The sequence below is a fragment of the Cryptomeria japonica genome, chromosome 9, assembly GCF_030272615.1.
Source record: "Cryptomeria japonica chromosome 9, Sugi_1.0, whole genome shotgun sequence".
Lineage (NCBI taxonomy): Eukaryota > Viridiplantae > Streptophyta > Pinopsida > Cupressales > Cupressaceae > Cryptomeria > Cryptomeria japonica.
Window position 1 is genome coordinate 516446527 of NC_081413.1, and position 11932 is coordinate 516458458.

The following is an 11932-nucleotide window of genomic DNA, read 5'->3' on the forward strand; positions in this document are numbered from 1 at the left end:
CGAAGGCGTGCATTCCCGACCACTCTTTGTGTGGTCTGACATCTCTCTTGGCAAAGGATGTGGAGGGGAAGGGTCTACGTTGTCTGTTTGGAAAGGGCATTATGCCTGGAAAGGAGGGGAAGCTGATGTTGCATTTTGATCATTCATCTTGTGGAATGATGGCGCTGATAGAGAGGCACACATTGAGGAAGCTCACTTGAGGTAGGAAGCACTCAAATACTTCCTTCGGGAGCATGAGGTGGAGCTGTGTATTGTCAAAGAGGCCAAGAAAAAGAGCTTAGAGTAGAAAAAGGTATTCAAACATGAAGATTCGAGGTGAATGGTCCAAGCAAGAAGAAGAAAAAAGTTTAATGTGCATTGGTTTTTCTATGTCTAAGAATGGGTATCAGTAGTTTTTTGTTGGGCTTGATTTATAGATGCCCTATGGGTTCCAAACCACATCTTGTTTCTTTTGATGGGTGGGGGTGTAGATGGTAATATATATTTTCGGGGTTGGTGGTTAAATCTTTCGAAGGTAGTATATCTCTGTTAGTTGGCGCTTTGTTTTTTTGCTAGAACTTGGACAAGGGTTAAATCCCCGATTTTGTGTAGTCAATATGTATTTATTTTAAAATTTTTAATATATTAATATAAATCAAATTTACAGATCAAAACAAACAATTCTCAACTAACATATATAGTAAATCCAAACAATGCTTCTTAGAACCACCAACTTTCTAAAATTACAAGTACACACCTTCTATAAATATTAAGAATTTGAAGGCTCAAACTTTAGGGCCACATGTAAGAAACAAGGTTGTACTTACAAAGAAATCAACTTTTTTACACAATCTTGAATTTTACAAAACATATTCGTCACAATCTTTTGTTCCTAAGTTTAGTTTCAAATTTTAAGTATCTGTTTTTTGACACAACAAAATCTCTCTCTCTCTCTCTCTCTCTCTCTCTCTCTCTCTCTCTCTCTCTCTCTCTCTCTCTCTCTCTCTCTCTCTCTCTCTCTCTCTCTCTCTCTCTAACTTTTAAACATACACATTTTTTTTTACTTTTATTCTAATCTACTAATACCAAAACATACATTTAAACATATCTTTATTTAAAATAAAAAATAGATCCCTTACAACTGGCCGCTTAGCTGAAGGTGACTATTTTTTTTAAAGATATACCGACTCAAATTATTGTACTTCATTACATAAAGACATAGATATTGACATCTATATAAACATACACTTATTTTAGTTCATTTATTTTAACTTTTATTCTAATATACTAATATTAAAATATACCGACTCAAATTGTTGTATTTCATTACATAAAGACAGATATTGACATCTTTATAAACATACACTTATTTTACTTCATAAATTTTTACTTTTATTCTATTCTACTAATATTGAAATATACATTTAAACATCTCTATTTAATAAATTAAAAAAAAAAGATTCCTTGCATCATACTACTTAGCTGAAGGTGACTTTATGATTTAAAGATGTACAGACTCAACTTGTTGTACTTCATTACATAACGATAGAGATACTAACATCTATATAAACACATTTATTTTTACTTTTAATCTATTCTACTAATATTGAAATATACATTTAAACATATATTTATTTAACAAATAAAAAAATAGATCCCTTGCATCATACAACTTAGCTGATGGTGACTTTTTTATTTAAAGATGTACTGTGGACTATAAAAGACCCTACCCTTTCCTTTTGCTTACTCAAATTGTTGTACTTCATTATATAAAGACAAAGATTCTGACATCTATATAATGAGAGAGTGGTTCACAAGGGCCGAAGCTATTTTGGCTCCAAAACGACAGTACGGATCGACTAACACACGTGTTAGTCGCGCGTTTTACACCTTTGATTTTGCAATAAACGGCTGTGATTGACTGGTTGACTAACACATCGCTATCACGCTGTACGAAAGGTCTATTTTGGAGCTAGAATAGCTTCGGCCCTTCACAAGAACCACTCCTCATGAAACATAAGTCAATGAAGATTCAGAAATTACACAATAGAAAAATCAGAAAAATCATGATAATAATACCATAATCTATATAACCCAACTTATTTGCATTAGAAAAATAAAAACCAATTGACACTTCAATTTTATTTTTTTCAAGGGCGTGTTTTCCTACTCTACAACAAGTAAAATCAACCGTGAACTTTTTGTACGGTACTAAAGTCTTTGGGAATGAAACTTTTCATCATCAATCTCGGCGTATCAGTCCCATTTAAGAATGGGCGGCTAAAATCTTCTCGAAACGTTGGCAATTTGGCATAGACAAATATGGAGGAGTTAAATCTGCTGTCCGTATAGAAAACCCAAATCTTGATTACACTCCTCGAAAAACTTTTGCCGTGTTGTCACCCAAATGCCAACTATACTTAGCTGGCTTTTCCCGGGACAAAACCCATTTTGAAATTTTCCATTTATGTGCCGTTTAGTTCTTGCAATCCGCAAATAGGATTGTAAACCGCCGCCTCGATTCCCAGGTGCCCTAGCGGTTAGAAGAAATCTTATCATTGGGGCTCTCCAAAAAGAAGAAATTTCTTGAAAAAATGAAAAAAAAAGGAGATCGGACGGCTGTGCTGAATCGGCGCCCCACTTTTCTCTCTCCTTGTCAATTCTATAAAATGGGCCTAGTTCTAAGCCATATTTGCATCTACATGTACTGCTGGCTTTGAACTTTTGAGGTCTTTTTACTGTTACTTTCTTTCTATATTTCTCTTCTAAAGTTGCTGCTGTGTTTGTGATTCTGCAATGGAGAGTCGTAGTGGGAGTTCTAATGGAGGAGGAGGGTGGTGGCTTTATGCCATACCTCTTCTTGCTAAGGATGGACGTGGCTACATGCTAAACAACACGGATGATATGTTTTCTGCATGGCCACTTTACGTAGCAATTCTGCTGGTGGCTGTCTGTGCCCTTCTGGTTGCATGGCTGAGCCCAGGAGGATGTGCATGGGCTGCAAGGAAGAATGGCGGCGCCGCCATTCCTGGGCCCAGAGGCTTTCCCATCATAGGAAGCCTTGTTGATATGAGCCGTGGCCTTGCACATCGCAGGCTTGCTCAGTTGGCTCATGTTTATGATGCAAAGAAGCTCATGGCCTTTAGTTTAGGTTCGACTCCTGCTGTTATAACATCTGATCCTGATGTGGCCAGAGAGTTGCTCAGCTCTGTTAATTTCTCAGATAGGCCACTCAAACAATCTGCTCAGCAACTCATGTTTGGGCGAGCTATTGGGTTTGCTCCTAATGGTGAGTATTGGAGAATGCTTCGCCGGATTTCAGCCACCCATTTGTTTGCTCCCCGTAGAATCGCTGCCCATGAGCCTGGTCGACAGGCTGATTCGTTTGTCATGCTGAAGAACATTCAGGAAGAGTATGTTTCCGGGGGTGTTGTGCGGCTGCGCCGCCATTTGCAGGCGGCGGCGCTGAACAACATCATGGGGAGTGTTTTTGGTAGGAGGTTTGATATCTGTGGTGAGAGTGAGGAAGTGAGGAGTCTGAGAGAGATGGTCGAGGAGGGATTTGAGCTTCTTGGGGCGTTTAACTGGGCTGATCACCTTCCATGGCTTAGGTTTCTGGACCCCCTGAGAATCCACTCACGTTGTGCCAGCCTTGTGCCACGCGTGAGAGGCTTCGTGAGAAATATCATTGAGGAGCACCGGCTCAAAGATAAGGATAACGACGCTACTGCCGACTCTGATTTTGTCGATGTTCTGTTGTCTCTTAATGGCGAAGATAAGCTGGACGACGAAGACATGATCTCTGTTCTCTGGGTATGATAAAGATTGAATCTTGGTTTATATTGTATGATAACGATTGCATCTTGTTTTATCTATAGATTTCTTCTTGCATCTTGTTTCTTGTTCTTTTCTTTTTTGAATTTGTGGTCGTTGATTGTTGTTGGGTGCATGCAGGAGATGATATTTCGAGGGACTGACACGACGGCGCTACTGACAGAGTGGACCATGGCGGAGATGGTGAGGAACCCGGAAGCTCAGAGGAAGGTTCAGGAAGAACTGGAGGTCGTGGTGGGAAAGAGCAGAAGCGTGAGGGACTCGGACATCTGCAAACTTCCTTATCTGCAGGCGGTGGTGAAGGAGACTCTGAGAATGCACCCACCTGGTCCACTCCTTTCATGGGCCCGACTCTCCACTCGGGACACCAATGTGGGTGATGGGAAGTTCTGTGTGCCTGCGGGTACCACAGTCATGGTCAACATGTGGTCGATCACACATGACCCAGACATTTGGGATTCCCCGGACCAGTTTCGACCAGAGAGGTTTGTTGAATCTGAGGGCGGTGAGAATGTGGACGTCAGAGGAAATGACTTGAGGCTTGCACCCTTTGGGGCAGGTCGCAGGGTATGCCCTGGAAAAGCTCTGGGTCTTTCGACTGTTCATCTTTGGGTGGCAAAACTGCTGCACCATTTTCACTGGGTTGCCCATGAACAGTATCCTGTCGACTTGTCTGAAGTTCTTAAGCTGTCCTGCGAGATGGTGCACCCATTTCATGCTGTTCCTGTCGTCAGGGTCGATTTCAATGAAGTTGATCAGAAATGAATGAATCCCACTGTCTGTCTACTCTTTTTTGGCTTAAATATTGCATCTTGCGGTTTTATGTAATGTGTTGTTTATCGTAGCATGTAATGGTCTGGGGACGGTGAATATGTGGACTGGACGCTCATTTTTTTCGTTTTGGAATCTTTGCGTTAAAAGATTCAATTTTGTAAATTTCCCGATGTAAAGGCCAGAGCAATTTTGAATTCTAATTATTATGTTGTATGTAGTGGGATATCCTCGACATCCCCAACTTTCCGATGTAGCGAGTTTATATCTTATTAATGATATACAAGTGTGTTGTTTATCGTAGCATGTAATGGTCTGGGGACGGTGAATATGTGGACTGGACGCTCATTTTTTTCGCTTCGGAATCTTTGCGTTAAAAGATTCAATTTTGTAAATTTCCCGATGTAAAGGCCAGAGCAATTTTGAGTTCTAATTATTATGTTGTATGTAGTGGGATATCCTCGACGTCCCCAACTTTCCGATGTAGCGAGTTTATATCTTATTAATGATATACAAGTTTAAGCAAAAATTTTGGAGCATCATTGATTATATTGTTGTATTAGTAATATGAAAGTTTTAAGTACAAATTTTGCTACATCGTGGTAGATTGGTTATATTGTTTTTCATTTGAGTAGCTCAGTCTGCAGAGAATTTCTAGTTTGAATGATTATTGGTTATATTGTTTTTCTTTTGAGTAGCTCAGTCTGCAGAGAATTTCTAGTTTGAATGATTATAACAGGCACAAGCTTCAGAGTCTTCCGCTAAAAGATTCAATTTTGTAAATATTGGACTGCCGTTTTCCCGCCGTAAAAGCCAGAACAATTGTGAGTTATAAGTTATAATTACTATGTTGCAGTGGGAGTATGTCTCCAATGTTTCAATGGAGTAAGTTTATATTTTATTAATAATATATAATCAGTTCTTACGAGATTCTGATGATGGATCATGGAGTGTGACACAATCAATTCAGAACAAAAATTTTGCTGCATCATGATAGATGGATGATAGATTATTTTGTTTTATTACTGATATGCAAATTTAAGATTTTTTTTTTTTTTTTTTTTTTGCGTAGATTGAATATATGATTTTTGTCTGAATAGCTCAGTCTGCAGATAATTTCACTAATTTAAAAGATTTTATGCTATATAACATTCACAATCTTCTTGTTCTGAATGATGGCTCTCTGTATTTTGTGGGGCTGGATTAATTTCAACAAGTTAGAAAATTTACCTGGCCGTTGAAAATATTTAAGATCATTCACTCCATTCCCTTTCCTTTTAAATACCTTTCTATTTGTGCAGTGTCTGCAGAAATCACAGTCGAGCAATCAAATTTGTTCCGTTACAAGTTTTAGTGCATGCTATTTGCGGATTTACTGTGTTAGTGCATTTTATTTTTGGATTTACTGTGTAAGATTCACATTCTTTGACTTTGATCTATCATTAATATAAAAGAATGTTATTAAGATTAGAATTATCAGATTTTCACAATTGATAAATTTATTGTTTGCTTCTGAATTTGATTGTGTGATTTTATTTGCATCAATGTTTCGGATCATACTGTGATCTATCATCAGAATGTTTAGAAAATATCATTTCGGATCACACTCTGTGATCTATCATCAGAATGTTTAAAGAATACCATTTCGGATCACACTCTTCTATCATTAGAATGTTTAAAGAATTCCATTTCGGATCACACTCTGCGATCTATCATCAGAATGTTTAGAGAATACCATTTCGGATCACACTCTGCGATCTATCATCAGAATGTTTAGAGAATACCATTTCAGATCACACTCTGTAATCAGAATGTTTAGAGAATACCAGAATAAGAATGAATGTAAAGAAAACTTAATACAAAATGAGTCTCCTGAACATTATTACTAAAATTCCAAAATTCCTCCATTCATTCATATGGCGTATCTTTAGTATATAGTTATTTAGTTTACTCTTTGTATTAGTTCTGACATCTTTAATATATAAAGGAATATTTTAACCGTTCGTCTGCAGAATTTGGAGCTGGAATAATGAGTGTGCTTTTAAGCTTCGAGTATTTATTACATTAAATTATATATGTCTTCAATGGTTGACGACATTTAAAGGATTCTGTTATAAACTTACATTGCATTAAATACAAGCTGCAGCGTCATTAATTTCCCTGTTTGTAACGTCAGAGCAGATATTAATGAAAAGTTCCAGAGAATGCTTCTATTACGGGAAAGTAAGTAGTGTTTTCTGGAGTCAACTTGTGTTTTGTTTTAAAAAGTGGTATGTAATGTTTTTTCAGCAGATGGGTACACGTTTTTTGTGAGTGTGTTGTTTTTAGCAGATATATTCTTTGTCTGGACTTAGTTGTTTCAATGTGTTCTTTTTTAAGTGCTGTACTTTTTGACAGCAGATATTTTTTTTTAAGGGCAAATATGTTTTTGAAAGTGTATGTTTTTTAGGCATAAATGAAGGGATTTTAATAAGTCAAGGAAGTATGTTTTTTTTTTTTGGTCTGTGAAGTAGGGTAAGTTTAGAGTACCAATAGATAACATAGTTCCAATAACTGTCACTTTATTGTCATGTTGACCTCTCAATAGCTGTCATAGTGAAAACACGATTAATAAATTTGTTTTGTACCAATAGTTGATCATTTTTTGTTTATAATTGGTCCATTTGTGCACCACTATTGGAACATTTGTGCACCACTATTGGGACATTTGTCATAGTGAAAACACCATTAATAAATTTGTTTTGTACCAATAGTCGATCATTTTTTGTAATTAATTGGCTTATTTGTGCACAACTATTGAAACATTTGTGCACCACTATTGGGACATTTGTCAACAAGTACTAGTGATTTTGAGTTGTTAGAACATCTTTAGTTAGGTATCGGGCGACACTTCAAAATGTGTACTTTTTGACTTGTGTGCGCATAACTGATTACACAATGTGCATCATTACTACCCAGAAGCTAGATCAATAGCTATAAATAGTTAAGTTGCATACAAAGACAACTAAAAAAAAAATCAAAATCCGATGTATTGTTTAAGATCTGTGGAAGTTAGCTATGATGGCTACTGGTGCTCTTCCCCTAAATGTATGATCATTTTTATATTAATTGTGTAATATTTTTTAATCTATATTTCAAATAAAATTAAATGATCACTTTCTTCTATTTGATGATAGATCACAAAATGTGATTTAAAATTTTGATTAAAATCAGAAATTATCATACAATTATCATTAACAATATTGAAATTATAATTAATACTATTTGATTACTTTTCTTTTTCTTTAATGATAAATCATAATATGATTTGAAATATCAATTGAAAAACATATATATAATTAAACCAAAAATTCACACATCTAATATTGATTATTGTAAAATCAACTAATATTACTATTAATCTTAACTATTAATTAAACCTCCTATCTTAAATATTTTCTACAAAATCTATCTATCCTTGTATCTGATGTCATAACAATTTCTTCCTTTCATTTCAAGGAATGCTTTGTGCTCCTTCTACTTGAACTGTTTGTTTTTATTATTAGGTAAAAGTTTTATCACTATCTCTTATCTGATTTCAAGTAAGAAATCATTACCTTATGCTTTAATTTAATGATTGTTTTAATTCTTTCAACAGGGTAATTCTTTAAATATGGAGTAGGTCTTATAAAACTTTAATAAGTATTTATTTTCTTGTGCATGTATTGAATGGTTGTTTCAATTTTTAAAATGTGCAGTAAGTCTTATGCATGTATTTAATGGTTGTTCTAATTTTTCATTTGTGAAATATTTTTAAAAATTTATTAAGAATTTATTTTGTATATTTATTTATTGATTTTATTTTTTTAAATGCGGTCTACATATGACATGGAGTATTTGGCATCCAAGGACATTAGAGTCAAATATGTTGATATTCTAAAAGTCAAGTCTCTAACTATTCTTGTTCAAAGAGAAATGAATAACAAAGTGACAATTTATAGACATTAGGTTTCCAAAATCCATTTAAATGTGATTTGAGCATTGAATTTGACTGTATCTTTTTTTCCACTCAACATTTTGAATCATTGAATATGATTCATGATAGTGAGATAGAGAAGAAAATATGTGAGATTGCAGACCCAAAATCTTATATCTATTGATATTTTCATTTCTTTCCTTTCCTTCCTTTTCTTGTTCCCTCCTTCCAACTCGGACCCTACACTATTTATAGGGTTTTGTCCACTATTTTACATATTTTCTTCTCTTTCTCACTATCTCGATGATGAATTATTAATATTGATGAAAGAAGATACATACAATCAAATCCAGAAGCTCTTATTATAATAAAAAAATTCCATACTTAGAATAAGACTACTAGTGCTCTTCCCCTATAGAATTTGAGAGTTAGCTAATACGAGTAGGGGAGAGGGATCAATAGTCGTTAGGGCTAACTTCGTCAACATGTAGCTGTCACATGGAATATCGTAAGACTTCCGTTTTATTTTTAGAAATGTAATATAGACACTTAACTATCTACAACTAAGGTTTGAGGGCGTGACTCATCATGCAAGTCGTCAAAATAACACGTCTAGTGCGAAGTGTCAAAAAAATGACTTTTTAAACATTCGACCAAAATTAATATAAAAATCCCTAGTTGTTGAATAAAAAAATATCATTTGTAATTAATATAATATCGTATTTTTATGTAAAATATAACTTATATGAAACTTAAGTGGACCAAATAACTATTACCTAGTAATCATAAATGTGTGTTATCTCTAACTTTTATATCCAACACCAAAGGACTAGTAGTTGAACACAAAAACAACATATTATGATATAAAATAAAACTTATATGAACACAAAGGGACCAATTGTTGAACACTTAAATCTTTGGACAATCCCTCACATTTCATGGAGAAAAACAAGGTATTTATTGAGTTCACCTTTTATATTCGTGATAAAGACAAATTACTAATATGAAATACTCCAATGCTAACACATTGCTACCCCAATAGTTGTACACATTACAATAATATTTTTACACTATGATAACTGTACTTGTTTAAGTGAGTATCTTATTTTATAAATGACACACTTATAGTGGATAGCTATGATATTTTATTTGAAACAAAAAATGATCTAGGGGAAGAGCACTAGTAGTTGAGCATGTATCAATTGTTGTGAGGGTTGTTGATACCTTTTGTTCCAAAAATTGAACAAATAAAACCTATTGTTTGAAACATAAAATATCAATTTTTGTTAGGAAATGTACCAATAGTTGTTAAGAAATGTACCAATAGTTGTTAGAAAATGTACTAATATTGTAAAAAGTAACCAATCAGGGGATGCCATATCAGCTGCACAACTATTGGGGCCTCTTTTGCACGCCTATTGGTCTCACTTTTTTTTTGGGCTGTTTTGGACACCTTGGCAAAAAGCCTGCTGATGTGGTGTTGAAAGCTTAGTTATAAGCAGGGGACTTGCCAAGTAAGCTATTGTAAAAAATTGGAAGTGATTTGAAATTTCCATGTAAGATTTTGAGAAGCGCGAAGTTAAGGTGCTCAACTACTGATGCTCTTCCCCTATTATACTTGTTAATTAATGTATTTATGCCTTTTTTTTATATAACATTTATAGGTTCTCTTATGTTCAAGTACTGGTCCATTTTGATCAACAATTGCCAATTTTTTTATTTACATGTTGGTTATTTATTTATATTATATAATAAAAATATGTGACAAGACTGGATATTATATGCACAATTGCTATAAGGCCTATTAGACCCCGTACAACTACTGACCCCTCTCCCTACTGATATTCTTCCCCTATAAAATTTGTAAGTCAAATGTATTCTGTCAGGACTTTCATTTTCTAGGGTTGAGTGCAGAAAAGTATAGGAAAAACTTTTATTTTTTTGAGAAAAGTACAGATAGATTGTTAGTTGTGGATCCAATCCTGTACAACCATCTGACCATCCTCATACTTTTTGTTTGTCGGCGTGATTTCTCACTGAAAACGTATAAAGCTCAAGTTGGAACCCAAAAAAAAAAGGGTAATAAATCTCATTGCTATGTGCGCAGGCGCTACAACCAGAGTGGAGAGTAAAAAGGCAGTGGAAAGGTCATGGGATTGTATAGCTGGAACGAATTTTTTATATAAAAATGGGAGCTTTTTGCAGTTAGAAGCCCAAGATGAAATGGACAGACGGACAAATGGGGGACTGAAGATAGCGAACAGATCTAGTATGGCGGCCGTCGAAAACAGACATTTTTTCTTTTTTGTTAAAACCTGTGTAAAAGATTCGTGGGGACATTACACGTACCGAAAAAATTACGAAAAGTGCGATTTACAGGTGTTGAACGAATCAAGATTTGATTTTCTCTACGAGAGTTCGATAGATGATTAAGTCTGCCGTGTCGCCATTAATATGTCAGAGAAGAAAATATGATTTGTCATCCTTCACATCGAGTCGCTTTTCGGGGAGGAACGTGAAAAAGGGCAGCTGTATTGTCGAGATAACTCAACATTCCATGGCGATCCCGCCGCATCAGCCACTAATGATAACTATTCTCTGTACTCATACTCCGATCCTCGAGCCCGATTTCGTCAAGGAGAATGATGGACGATATATTTTGTATTTAGAATCGTGTACAAAAGATCTTGAGTGTTTTCGATTTAAATGTACAGTGGAATCCAAAATTCACAACTATTCAAAATTCAGTCCTCAGAGAGTGGAATCCAAAACACGTTTAGAAATCGGTTAGATCTGATGCGCTAGCCCATAGACTTTGTTAAGTCTCGTGAACATTGAAATAAATTTCTTTCTTTCTTTTTATGTTCAAAATCTTCTTTCATGCGATACAGTTTTATATCATTCATTTTGATATGGAAGTAGAGTTTGATATCTTTTTGGTTAAGATTCAAGGGTTGAATGGGTATTCATTTTGTCAAATTGTCTAAGACATCATTTTGGTCAAATCTTATTTCTTTCAGTTGTGAATCTTGGCGGATGATGTAATCAAGATTAAGATTCAAGGGTTGAATGGGTATTCATTTTGTCAAATTTGTCTAAGACATCATTTTGGTCAAATCTTATTTCTTTCAGTTCTGAATCTTGGGGGATGATGTAATCAAGAAACATACCATCACCTTCACTAGTTGTGCTCAATCAATTGAACAACCCTCATTTGACATATCTCTAAATTTTAATAGAGATTGTCTATACAACCATCAAATTTAGGTTCTTTGGATGTGAGTTGATGATAAAAAAAATGAGAAACAATCTTGGCCAAATTCCTTTTATCATACCTTCAGGGTTGTAAATCTTGGTGGATGATGTAACAATAAACATAACCATCACCCTCAT

The 11932-nt window shown here is 35.0% G+C and overlaps 1 protein-coding gene across 1 annotated transcript; it reads left to right on the top strand.

Moving 5' to 3' along the window:
- Nucleotides 1–2664: 2664 nt before the first annotated feature.
- On the top strand, nt 2665–4882 carry LOC131066922 (cytochrome P450 78A4). Its single transcript, XM_058001821.2, has 2 exons — nt 2665–3792; nt 3934–4882. The coding sequence occupies exons 1-2, from the start codon at nt 2776–2778 to the stop codon at nt 4576–4578; spliced, it is 1662 nt and encodes a 553-aa protein (XP_057857804.1). The 5' UTR covers nt 2665–2775; the 3' UTR covers nt 4579–4882.
- Nucleotides 4883–11932: the final 7050 nt, after the last annotated feature.

Coding starts and splice junctions, on each gene's coding strand:
- LOC131066922 (XM_058001821.2), top strand. CDS start 2,776: ATGGAGAGTCGTAGTGGGAGTTCTAATGGAGGAGGAGGGTGGTGGCTT. Junction 3,793..3,933: donor ACATGATCTCTGTTCTCTGG/GTATGATAAAGA, acceptor GGGTGCATGCAG/GAGATGATATTTCGAGGGAC.